The 12,983-nt window shown below is 37.1% G+C and overlaps 1 protein-coding gene across 1 annotated transcript in view; it reads right to left on the minus strand.

Annotated features, from left to right (window-relative positions):
* Nucleotides 1–12,983, minus strand: part of NAXD (NAD(P)HX dehydratase) — a 249,637-nt gene that overhangs the window by 178,441 nt on the left and 58,213 nt on the right. Inside the window, exons 3-4 of the mRNA XM_053705470.1 lie at nucleotides 9,171–9,539; nucleotides 1,402–1,552 (exon numbers count right to left, since the gene is read on the minus strand). Coding sequence (XP_053561445.1) covers nucleotides 1,402–1,552; nucleotides 9,171–9,539 — 520 coding nt within the window. The remainder of the gene's footprint in view (nucleotides 1–1,401; nucleotides 1,553–9,170; nucleotides 9,540–12,983) is intronic.

The following is a 12,983-nucleotide window of genomic DNA, read 5'->3' on the forward strand; positions in this document are numbered from 1 at the left end:
CTATAGTAAAATCAGTGCATTTGGTACACATTCTAAGAGGGGGTTCCACAATGGCTTCTAAACATAATGAACAATGATTTTCCTCTATGTCAGACATGTTTAAACAGACTAGTAATGAGACCAGCAAGCTTGGAAAACACTTTAATAACTGTGAACAAGCAAAAAATAAAAACGGTACTGTGCCTTTAAGAGAAAAAAAAACAATCACAGAAACTGCAAAACAGTGAAAAAAGCAGTAAATCTTATTACAGTGTGTATAATAGGCTAAAAGAGCATTGCACCCACTTGCAAATGGATGATTAACCCCCTTAGTTTCAAAACCGGATAAAAAAAACCGATATAAACGTTTTTAAACAGTCACACCAAACTGCCACAGCTCTACTGTGGCCCTACCTGCCCATACAACGACTTTGGAAGGCACAAAAACCCTTTAGAGAGGTCCTAAATGTTCAGGGGACTCCTTCAGGGAAGCTGGATGTCTCAAACTGCAAAAAGTAATGCGCAATTTAGGCACGAAAATAGGCCCCTCCCAACCTGTACTCACAGTGAGAGGGCCTTAAAAAACTATCCCTAGGCAAAATCTAGTCAGCCATGTGGAAAAAACTGGGCCCCAGAATAAAGTTTTATCACCAATATGTAATAAACGTTCATACACCTTCAAGCAAACGTTATATCTATTCAGTAATGTGAGTAAATAATAAAAATATTACCCTTTACAGCAAGCATGATACCAGTCGTTATTAAATCACTGTAATCAGGCTTACCTTAAATAAATCTGGTATTGTCAGCATTTTCTAGCATATCATTTCTCTAGAAAAATGTAAAACTGCACATACCTCAGAGCAGGAGACCCTGCACGCTATTCCCCCAGCTGAAGTTACCCATCTCTTCAGTTATGTGTGAGAACAGCAATGGATCTTAGTTACAACCTGCTAAGATCATCAAAGACCACAGGCAGACTCTTCTTCAACTTTCTGCCTGAGGCTAAAATAGTACAACTCCGGTACCATTTGAAAATAAACTTTTGACTGAAGATAAACTACATTAATGCACCACATCTCTCTAGCTACTTCCCTTGTCGAGAGCTGCAAGAGAATGACTGGGAGGTGGCAGTTAGGGGAAGAGCTACATAGACAGCTCTGCTGTGGGTGATCCTCTTGCAGCTTCCGGTTGGGAAGGAGAATATCCCACAAGTAATGGATGAATCCGTGGACTGGATACACCTTACAAGAGAAATATAACAGACTAAACAAATCTAGTACAAGAGGAAGAGGGCCCTGCTCTGAAGATCTTAGGATCTTAAATGTTGGTTCAAATCCTAATGAACTCTAGCTTTAAAAGTTTATTTTGAGATGTTAGTCTCCCTTTAAAATCATAATGTATGATAAGAAAGCTACTCACTCTTGGCATCCTCCAACAATTCCTATTTTTCCATCCTGTCCTTTGTGCTTCTTGGAGGTAAGTGGGGGGATAACGTTCCTCACCAGCTGGAAGATATTCTCCATGTCTTTTGTGGAGCGAGAGGAGCGCAGAGAGAAAGACCTCTCTAGAACTAAGCAGAAAATAAAATAAATTAATAATTCTGTCCTTGACAACCTTATTATGTTTAAAGGATTATTTCTACAAACCTCTTCATAAATTAAAATATACATTAACGTAATCTTGTATTTTATAGACTGCTAATTGTGCAGCTTAATTAACTAAGTATACAGATTAAATTTAGTACCTGTAAACACTTAAAAGGGACATGAAAGTCAAAAGTAAACTTTCAATTTTCTTCAATTATCAAATTTACTTGGTTATCTTGGAATCCTTTCTTGAAAAGCAGATCTAGGTAAGATCAGGAGCTTGTTGCCGATTGGTGACTAAACGCAAATTTTTTCTTTAATTATTCAGATAGAGCATGCAATTTTAAGCAACTTTCTAATTTACTTCTATTATCAATTTTATTTTCTTCGTTCTCTTGCTGTCTTTATTTAAAAAGCAGGAATGTGATGCATAGGAACTGGCCCATTTTTGGTTGAGAACCTGGGTTATGCTTGCTTATTGGTGGGTAAATGTCAGCCTCCAATAAGCAAGCGCTATCCATGGTGCTGAACCTAAAATGGGCTGGCTGCTAAGATTTACATTCATGATTTTCAAATAAAGATAGCAAGAGTACAAAGAAAAATTGATAATAGGAGTAAATTAGAAAGTTGATTAAAATTGCATGCTCTGAATCCTGGAAGAAAAAAATTTGGGCTCACTGTCCCTTTAACTACATGTTTAAACACATTTATAGGGGTTAAACACATTATATAGAAGAGATAGTGCAATAATTAAATGCTCTAATCTCACACAGAGAGCACTTTATGTCCCTTTAAGTGTGCATCAGAAAGTGTGTAATTTAGGTTTTCTAAAATTCCCTTTGCAAGCACCAACAAAAACAATAACAGCGAAGCCATGCATAGATTAACCCAAGCAGGAAAATCCTATAAATTCACCTGCACTTAAGGACTGAATTTGATAAACATATTGAAAACCCTATTATGCTCAAACAAGGAGCGCATCAACTTGATTAGGGCTGCAACTAACGATTATTTTCATAATCGATTAATCGGACGATTATTTTTTCGATTAATCAGATAATAAATAAATAATTTTTTCCTATATTTAACATAAAATCCACATACTGAGTGTTATAAATATAAACTTCAGACTAAAACTTTACATTGACACAACTGTTAGGCCAATTTTTTTAAGCAGCAGAACATTCTGTTATTCACTCTCTCAGAAACTGCATTGAAATGCAAAAATGTCAACATGTCCACATGCTCCTGGCTGAGGCTGGCTCTCTTTTTTGCAAGCTATTTTGCCTGGAGCAGAGAAGAGGCACTCCGGTGGTGTTGAGGTTCCTGAGATGCATAAGTAGGGGTTTGCCAATTTCACCAAGGTGGGCTATTTATCTTTGTTAGCGCTCCACCAATGCAAGGGGCCTCTTAAAGTAAGCCTGGACTTCATTCTGACATAAAAATATATTGAATATCTATATGCAATGGCAAACAACCAGCTATAAGGTTAGGGGAAAAAATATCTAGTACACTCTTAAAATAACAGATATATACTTACAGAGGTTGAATTTGGTACATATTCCAGTTAATTAAAAATATATATAAAAAAAAAAAAACAAGGCAAAAGGGCTAAGACTATATATCAGTAACAGGATTCAGCCTTACACATATCTATATAGAGTATATATAATCAGCGATAGCAAGCGATCCGCTAATAATTGTGCAAACAGATAACAGGGACATTAATTCATACAACAAATGCCATCAATCTATGGCTAGGTGTAAATAACAAGCTCAGCACTATATCATGCAAAGCATTGTCCCAAATCACCTGATTTTAATATAAACAATACAAATTATGATTCCTATTATTTCTGGGTTGCACAGAAGCCAGGAGTAGTTGTAAACTTAAAAAGAAGCTTATAGAGTCCTGAAAGAAGCCCTTTAGTCTGAGGGCATAACCATAAAACACAATATTATGTGCATAAGCTCAGTGGAGTAAAGCAGCTGGTGCTGTGCACAGACCAACTAATTGCAAACCAACTAATCTATTATGAGATTCGTTGACAACTATTTTCATAATTGATTATTATCGATTATGCCGATTAGTTGTTGCAGCTCTAAACTTGATTATACTCAAATGTTCAAGTCTTATAAAGAAGAAGATGGTGTTGTCACACAACCCCTAGCACGAACCAAGTGCAAATGACTATATGTTGTGTGTTTTAATACTAACAAGCTAAGACCATCCCTGATGTAGCGGAAAATCAATAAATTCCAACATCAGCACACACTTTTTGCTGTATATACCCATTCTTCTCCCACTCCATCTCAGGAGCATATCCTGTATGAACATTTTAATCCAAGCAATAGCACAATCAACTTGAGTGATTTGTGAAAAATAAAGCTGCGATTGATTCTGAAACCCATCCTCAGACAACCATATAAAGATTAGCAGGGGTGGTATTCTTGCCTGAGAGGTTTCATAAAGAATACTGAGCCACCAATACACAGGCTGAGAGTGGGTAACTAGCATAATGCATATCTGGCATGAATTGTTAGTGCTTTCAGACCACAGATTTGGAATACCCAGTACATAAAAGTAGGTTGTTGCTAAATACATTTTGATTGACCTACAGATCAGGGAGCAAGAAAGAAAAAAAAAGATGTTCCATTGCGCCATGTCATCTAGAATATGAAACCTGGCTTAATGCAAAATGTTCTCCTTGTTATCTACTTGGTCAGAAGAAAGGTGCAAGGCTTACAGTCACACATCTGCTCTTTACAACATATAATGGCACAGCCATGTGTCACTTCTGCCCACTTTCCCTGTTCTTCATGATGCACCCCAGCTTAGAGCTCTCTTCCTCCTCCAACTTCCCATGTGATGCACTGCCAGATGCAGTGTGCAATAGGTTACTGACCCAGCCCAGTAAAAGCAACCAAGTCATTAAATGGCCACTGAGAGGGTTCTTAGAAAACAAAGTGTTAACTTACAACCTAACACAAATATCTGGCATCTAAATTTTGGGCCTAGCTCCTAGAAAGAAAACCTGTTGAGCCCTGCTAAGAGAGGACAAGATAAACTACTGCCTTACACATCTGCAAGTAACTAAAACTATAACAAAATATTTAAAAGGGATATGAAACCTATTTTTTTTCTTTGTTCTCTTGGTATCTATTTTAAATGGAGGAACGTAAGCCTAGGAGCCAGTCCATTTTTGGTTCAGCACCTGGGTAGCACTTGCTGCTTGGTGGCTAAAAGTAGCCACCAATCAGCAAGCGCTACCCAGGGTTCTCAACCAAAAATGGGCTTGCTCCTAAGCTTACATTCCTACTTTTTTAAAAATATAAATAAAATAAGTGTCATAAAATGACATGCTTTATCTGAATCGGGCAAGTTTAATTTTGACGTTCCTATCCCTTTAATCACTGAACCAGTGTAAGTGCTATTGAGGACAAATTACAATACAGAAGTTTTGTAAAGGAGGGAATTTTAGAAACCAAAATGCAGTAGACAGGAGTCCATGGTTTCAATTAGGGGTCTCAAGGTACAATAACTATCAAGTGATTGCATTGCCGATAGTGATTATCTAACAAACTAGACTGATCATTTGAATGTTTTGTATATGTATTTTTTTTTTTTAAAACAAACACCTTATAATTAACAAGACTGTTTTTCTTTCATGGATTAGAAAATTCTGAACACTTCAGCCTGTTTCTCTTAATTTTTAAACGTTCCAAATATCTCATCGTATGAATTAGAGTTAAATATGTTCATTTTGGCTTTAGCTTCACAGCATTGGGAAGTGTTTTGGGAAATACGGAAGTAAGAGATAGACGGTTGAAGGTGCTTGTCAAACAGGAGGAAACTCTGGAGTATCATATAAAGAAATAAAGAATATAATTTATCTTCACATTAAGTATTAACATACTCTATTTGACTCTCACACAAAGGTTTTAATCTGTTTGTCTTTAATTATTAAAATAGACAAACCAGGAGCCACTGGCTCCTGTTTGGGTAATTCTCCATTTAGCTATATACAACTCCAACTGTCTGATCGTACAGGTTTGTCTGGCTCCTAAATACTCTTACTGGCTCCTAAATTTTAAACAGATTTGTCAACCCCTGCTTTAATGTACAGGAAGAATCTACAAGTTTTCACAATAAAAAGGAGGGGGGGGGATGTTACAGCATAAATGAGCAATTTGCAAAATATGCAAACTACTTTAGCTGTGCAACCTAAAACTGCTTCTCAGAAAGGCTACACAGTCTGACTATAGGGCTGTATTGCATAGTTCTTTCCAGTACACTGATTTAAATCTTGCTAAAGTATTAACCCTCTATATACTTATCAGTAAAACATGATCAGCAAACAGGCGTATCATAAGCAGATCACCTCTGATTAAATAGCCTGGGTTCACACATGCACTGGAAATAGCAATCTTGCACAGAGAATAAAATTGATTGTCTGGCTGCAGGAAGCAGATCTATGTAAAGAGGAGAAGCTAAGGAGTCACAGCTAAAGTAAGCTTGCATCTTAATTGCCACTTGGTGAAAACTGCACTCTTTTTTGAGGGACAGAAGTATGGCATGATCAAGAGAGTAATACCAAAATGTTGCCCCTTGTTCACTGCCATACTTTATTAATAAAGGATTTTTTTTTTTTCATTATTTTAAAAAAGAAGATTTATGATTGAGATAGAGCGTGCAATTTTAATCAACTTTCCAATTTACTTATAAAATATTCACAAAACTTTCTGAGGCACCAGCTCCGATTGGCCATGTGCAAGAGTTCATGTTTGAGTCAGTGATTCGCTGATGGCTGTCACATGATGCAAGGTAATGGAAGAAATGTTTAAAATTGGTTTGAAATCTACTGCTCATTTGAATTTCAGAGTAAATGCTATTGCGCTGTATTTTTATTATGCATGTGTGGATTGTTCAATACTACTGTATTTAATGGTACTTTAAGAGACCTTTGCTTAGGGACTTATTTAAAAATAAAAAAAAATTACATTTTTGTATCTAAGGAGTATACACCAGATAATTTAAAAGGGACATTGAAGTACTGCATTAGCTTTAAGGCATGACCTCCACATCCCGAAGAGCACTACATTACAGGAAGCATTTAGGTATAAATGTGTTGTTACCCTATACTTGCAACCTCCAGCTTGCCCCCAATTGCGCTTTTTTCTTTTATTTAAATAGACTACAGGCACTACAGTGGCAGCGCACTAACTGTTTTTCCCCTATAATTACATTTCTGAAAATAATGCTTTAGCTTTTTCCTCCTGATTGGCAGCAGTGCCTGACCCTGCAGTATGCTAAACAGTGATTTCTTGGATTGGTGCGATGACTAGATGGACATACACTATATAGTTTTAAAGGGATGTATTTTTGGAGTTGCAAAACTGAACATTTTAAGAACAAAGTTATCCATTTTAAAAACACTTTAAATAAAGCATTTTATATGCACCTAGCTACACAGTTTACAGATCGCTTCATAAGAGCCGACTACAACAGTGAAACTCTCGGCAGGGCCCTCTACCCACTTGACCCCTACAAAAGCTATCCTGTACACCAACTATGTTTACAGCGCTGCAGAATCTGTTGGCGCTCTACAAATACCTGATAATAATAATAATAATTTAGCTTTTGAGTGTCTGCATGAGAACCTGAAGGGTTTTTGGATACAGATTGTCTTATTTTGTTAACCACTTTAGGAAAACTGTCTTTTGAGCTAACAGCTTGGATCAAGTTGAGAAAAAGGGGAGATCCATGCTGTCAAAAGGGACAGTAAAGTAAAAATAAAACCTTAATTCATTGGAACGATCATAAAGTTTGAAACCACTTTCCAAGTTGCTTATATTATCAATGTTGCTTAGTGCTCTTGGTATCCTTTAAGTCTAGGTGACCTCAGGAGCGTGCATGTGTCTTTAGTCATCTAGCAGCAATGTTATACAGTTACAAATACAGCTGCCATAGACTGCTAAAGACACATGCACACTCCTGAGCTTCTATCAGCCTCCCTAGATTTACTCGTCAACAAATGATATCAAGAAAACAAAGCAAATTGGAAAGTGGTTTAAAATTGTACGCTGAAAGTGTAATTTTGAGTTTACTGTCCCTTTAAAGCTCTGAAAGACCTTTTACGACAGGACATGTACAGGATATGTCACTGTTGTTAAAGGGACAGTTAAGTCAAAAAAAACTTTCATGATTTAATTAGGGCATGTAATTTTAAACAACTTTCCCATTTACTTTTATTACCAATTTTGCTTTGTTCGCTTGGTATTCTTAATTGAAAGCTAAATCTAGGAGGTTTATATGCCAATTTCTTAGACCTTGAAGGCCACCTCTAATCTGAAAGCATTTTGACAGTTTTTCACCACTAGAGGGCGATAGTTCATGTCTTTCATATAGATAACCTTCAGATCAGGCACATGAAGCTCCTAAAAGCAAGCACTAATTGGCTAAAAATGCAAGTCTGTCAAAAGAACTGAAATAAGGGGGCAGTTTGCAGAGCCATAGATACAAGGTAATCACAGAGGTAAAAAGTATATTATAATAACTGTTGGTTATGCAAAATTGGGGAATGGGTAATAAAGGGATTATCTACCTTTTAAAAGAACAAAAATGATGGTGTTTACTGTCCCTTTAAGGGATTAAAAGTGAAAGTCACAGAACATTTGATCTGCCCAATAGGACGTCTTTTGAGTTAAATATAGGGTTTTTTTCATTCCAGAATAGGTACAGATATCTAAGAAAATGAATGAGCATGACTATTAAAATTCAAGCTCCTACTTTTTAAATTATTACACAAATATAAAATATTGTTCCCTGGGTGCTAAAACATGTATGTATGTATGTATGTATGTATACACACACACACACACACACACACACGAGAACAGCTCCCAATGAGTCAAAACTAAAATTATTCAAAATGATTTACTTAGACTTCCAAATGAAGAACAGATCTTAGGATATAATGGTATCAAAGCTTTAGTATCCTCACACACCCAAAATATTTATTTCATGATTCAGATAGAGCGTACAACTTTAAACAACTTTCCAATTTATGACTTGCCTAATTGGATTTGTTCTCTTGGTATCCTTTGCTTAAAAGTATACCTAGGTAGACTCAGGAGCTAGATGGTGATTGGTGGCTGCACATATATGCCTCTTGTGATTGGGTTACCAATCCATTCAAATAACCCCAAGTAGTGCATGGCTGCTACTTCAAGAAAGGATTACAAGACAATTAAGCAAGTTTATAAAATACGTATTTTGGAAAGTTGTTTACAAAATGTATGCTCTACCTGAATTATGAAAGAAAAAATGTTGGGTTTTATGTCCCTTTAACGTTGTTTTTTTATGGTTTCCTTAACAGTTCTGTATCAAAAAGACTACAAAAAGTCCATTGAATTGAACACACAGTGTAGATGTACTCCACATAAAAATATTATACATTTAATTAGCATTGGATTGTGTTTACAAAAAACAAAGCTCCACATGTAGGTGATATCTAAACATTTTATTTACATTTTCTGTGAAGACTACAGCAGTTAATACTGAAGTATAAAAGCCATGTATGTCATATTTAGACTGTATACCTAAAGGGGAAGAGAAAGCAGCTGGAGCAGAATTAAAGTGCATTGTGTCAGCGTACGTTTGAATGTTTGCTCTGTGTGGCGGGCTAGCATTGTTATTTACAACCCTCTGGCTAGAAGAGGAGATGCCATTGAGCATTTGTCCAAGCATTTGCAACATCTGGATCTCACGGGTGTGCTCAGCATCACGGCGTTTGTCTTCAATTTGCAGCCTTTGCTCCTCATACTTGTAAAACCTTTCCTCGGCATCCATGCTCTGCTGCAGAAACCGCTCCATCATCTTGTCCAATGTCAAACTGAAGTGACGCTTTTTTGACTTTTTAATTGGATGGACTTGAGGTTGATTTGTCTTGACATTGATGTTTTTAAAACCTAAGATGAAAGCAAACAATTTGAAATCACGAACTGGTGTTTAGTCTGCCTTGCAAACAAACCATTAGTTAAAAATTGATGAATCAACATAAAAGTAAGCCATGAAACCTGAGAAAACCTAATCCCTGTTATATGTGACATAAATCCAAAGGCAATATCCAGTAGCAATTATATTCACCAGCATCAGGTAGTCTCCAAACTGAAACCACCCCACCATGTCTGTAGATAGTCTAGGACAGTCAGTGACTCCAGGTCAGCATGCACTCTACACATACACACTGCTCCTACTGCCTGGTTCCTCTCATTCATACCTTTAAAAGGAACGTGAAACTTAACATTTTTCTTTTATGATTTAGGTAGAACATATCATATTAAACAACTTTCCAATTAACGTCTATTATCAAATTTGGTTCATTCTCTTGGTATCATTTTTTGAAGGAGCAGCAATGCACTACTGGTTTCTAACTAAACACACAGGTAAGCCAATGACAAATCGGTATATATATTTGCAGCCACCAATCAGCAGCTAGAACCTAGGTTCTATGCTGCTCCTGATCAAACCTTTCAACAAAGGATAACAAGAGAAGGAAGCAAATTAAATAATAGAAGTAGATTGGAAAGTTGTTTACAAGTGTAGTCTCCGTCTAAACCATGTCTTCTAATTATGACTTTACTGCCCTTTTAAGTAAAATTTATATTTCAAAACCAACAGTATGCAATTCAAATAATAAGATTATGGATGCTGGCAACTAAACTTAATCTAAATTTAAACACTTGCAGTATCAAATGGTAAATTTGAGATTTGCAGAAATACTTCTTGAACTTAAAGGGACGTGATACCCAAATGTTGAAGCACATTAAAGGGATACTGTATAGCTGTAAAAAGCGGACTAGAAAATATCACCTGAACATCTCTAGGTTAAAATTGGCAAGAGTCCATGAGCTAGTGACATATGGGATATGCAATCCTACCAGGAGAGGCAAAGTTTCCCAAACCTCAAAATGCCTATAAATACACCCCTCACCACACCAACAATTCATTTTTTTTTACAAATTTTGCCTCCTATGGAGGTGGTGAAGTAAGTTTGTGCTTGATTTTTTTGTTTTTCCTTCTATGATAAGCACTTCTTAGCATTCTGAACCCAGTTCCTCTGAGAGTACAGCGTTTGTCAGAGGAATGTGAAGAGAGTATCGCATATTGATTTTTATGGTTTCTCTCGCAGGAAATCTTTTCAAGGGTTCTCTGTTATCGGTAGTAGGGATTAATCTCCAACCTCCCTTTTCAGATCGATGATATACTCTTATATACCAATGCCTCTGCTGATGGTTTTCAGTACTGGTTTGGCTATCTGCTATATGTGGATGGGTGTCTTTCGGTAAGTATGTATCATTATTTAAGACACTGTCAGCTATGGTTGGCGCTTTATGTATTTATATAAAGTTCTAAATATACAATGCCTTGCAAAAGTATTCACCCCCCTTGGCATTTTTCGTGTTTTGTTGCCTCACAACCTGGAATGAACATGGATTGTTTGAAGATTTGCATTATTTAATTTACAGAACATGCCCACAACTTTGAAGATGTTTTTTTTGTTTGTTTTTTTATTGTGAAGCAAACAGATAGGACAAAACAAAAAAAGTAAATGTGCATAACTATTCACCCCCCTAAAGTAAATTCAATGTAGAGCCACCTTTTGCGGCAATCACACCTCCAATTCGATTTGGATAAGTCTATGAGCTTGAAACATCTTACCACTGGGATTTTTGCCCATTCCTCCTTGCAAAACTGCTCCAGCTCTTTCAAGTTGGATGGTTTGTGCTTGTGAACAGCAATCTTTAAGTCTGACCACAGATTTTCTATTGGATTGAGGTCTGGGCTTTGACTAGGCCAGGGGTGTCCAAACTTTGCTCTCCAGAGGTTTTGGAACTACATTTCCCATGATGCTCAGCTAGATAAAATGCTGGCTGAGCATCATCGGAAATGTAGTTCCAAAACCTATGGAGAGCAAAGTTTGGACACCCCTGGACTAGGCCATTCCAATACATTTACATGTTTCCCCTTAAACCACTCAAGTGTTGCTTTAACAGTGTGTTTGGGGTCATTGTCCTGCTGGAAGGTGAACCTCCGTCCTAGCCTCAAATCACGCACAGAGTGGTACAGGTTTTGCTCAAGAATATCCCTGTATTTAGCACCATCCATCTTTCCATAAAAACCCTGACCAGTTTACCAGTCCCGGCTGCTGAAAAACATCCCCACAGCATGATGCTGCCACCACCATGTTTCACTGTGGGGAGGGTGTTCTTTGGGCGATTTGATGTGTTGGGTTTGCGCCAAACATAGCATTTTCTTTGATGGCCGAAAAGTTAAATTTTAGTCTCATCAGACCAGAGCACCTTCCTCCATACATTTTGGGAGTCTCCCACATGCCTTTTCGCAAACTCAAAACGTGCCATTTTGTTTTTTGCTGAAAGTAATGGCTTTCTTCTGGCCACTCTGCCATAAAGCCCAACTCTATGGAGCATACGTCTTATTGTCGTCCTATGTACAGATACTAGAGTCTCTGCTGTGGAACTCTGTAGCTCCTCCAGGGTTACCCTAGGTCTCTGTGCTGCCTCTCTGATAAATGCCCTCCTTGCCCGGTCCGTGAGTTTTGGTGGGCGGCCGTCTCTTGGCAGGTTTGCGGTTGTGCCATGTTCTTTCCATTTGGTTATGATAGATTTAATGGTGCTCCTGGGAATCATCAAATATTTGGATTTTATTTTTTTTATAACCTATCCCTGACTTGTACTTCTCAACAACAGTGTCCCTTACTTGTTTGGAGAGTTCCTTGGTCTTAATGGCAGTGTTTGGTTAGTGGTGCATCTTGCTTAGGTGTTGCAGCCTCTGGGGCCTTTTAAAAAAAGGTGTGTATATGTAATGACAGATCATGTGACACTTAGATTGCACACAGGTGGATATAATTTCACTAATTATGTGACTTCTGAAGGTAATTAGTTGCACCAGAGCTTTTTATGGGCTTCATAACAAAGGGGGTGAATAAATACGCACATGCCATTTTTCTGTTTTCTATTTCTAAAAAATAGTTTTATGTATATATTTTTCTCATTTCACTTCACAAACTTAGACTATTGTGTTCTGATCCATCACATACAATTTAGATTAATAAAACATTGAACTTAAGGCTGTAATGTAACAAAATAGGTAAAAAGTCAAGGGTAAATACTTTTGCAAGGCATTGTATGCGTTTACTTATATTTGCCATGAGTCAGGTCTATGTATATTTCCCTTTGCAGTCTAGCAGTTTCAATATGAGAATTATGTTTTAGGAAGTTATTTTTTTAATATTTTCTTACCCGAGCTTTAGTCTTTTTCCCCAATTTGACTTGTTTCTTTAAAATTTGCAGGCAAATTTAGGCTCGCGAGGGCGCAAAATGCTGTTAATT

Source organism: Bombina bombina, chromosome 3 (genome assembly GCF_027579735.1).
Source record: "Bombina bombina isolate aBomBom1 chromosome 3, aBomBom1.pri, whole genome shotgun sequence".
Lineage (NCBI taxonomy): Eukaryota > Metazoa > Chordata > Amphibia > Anura > Bombinatoridae > Bombina > Bombina bombina.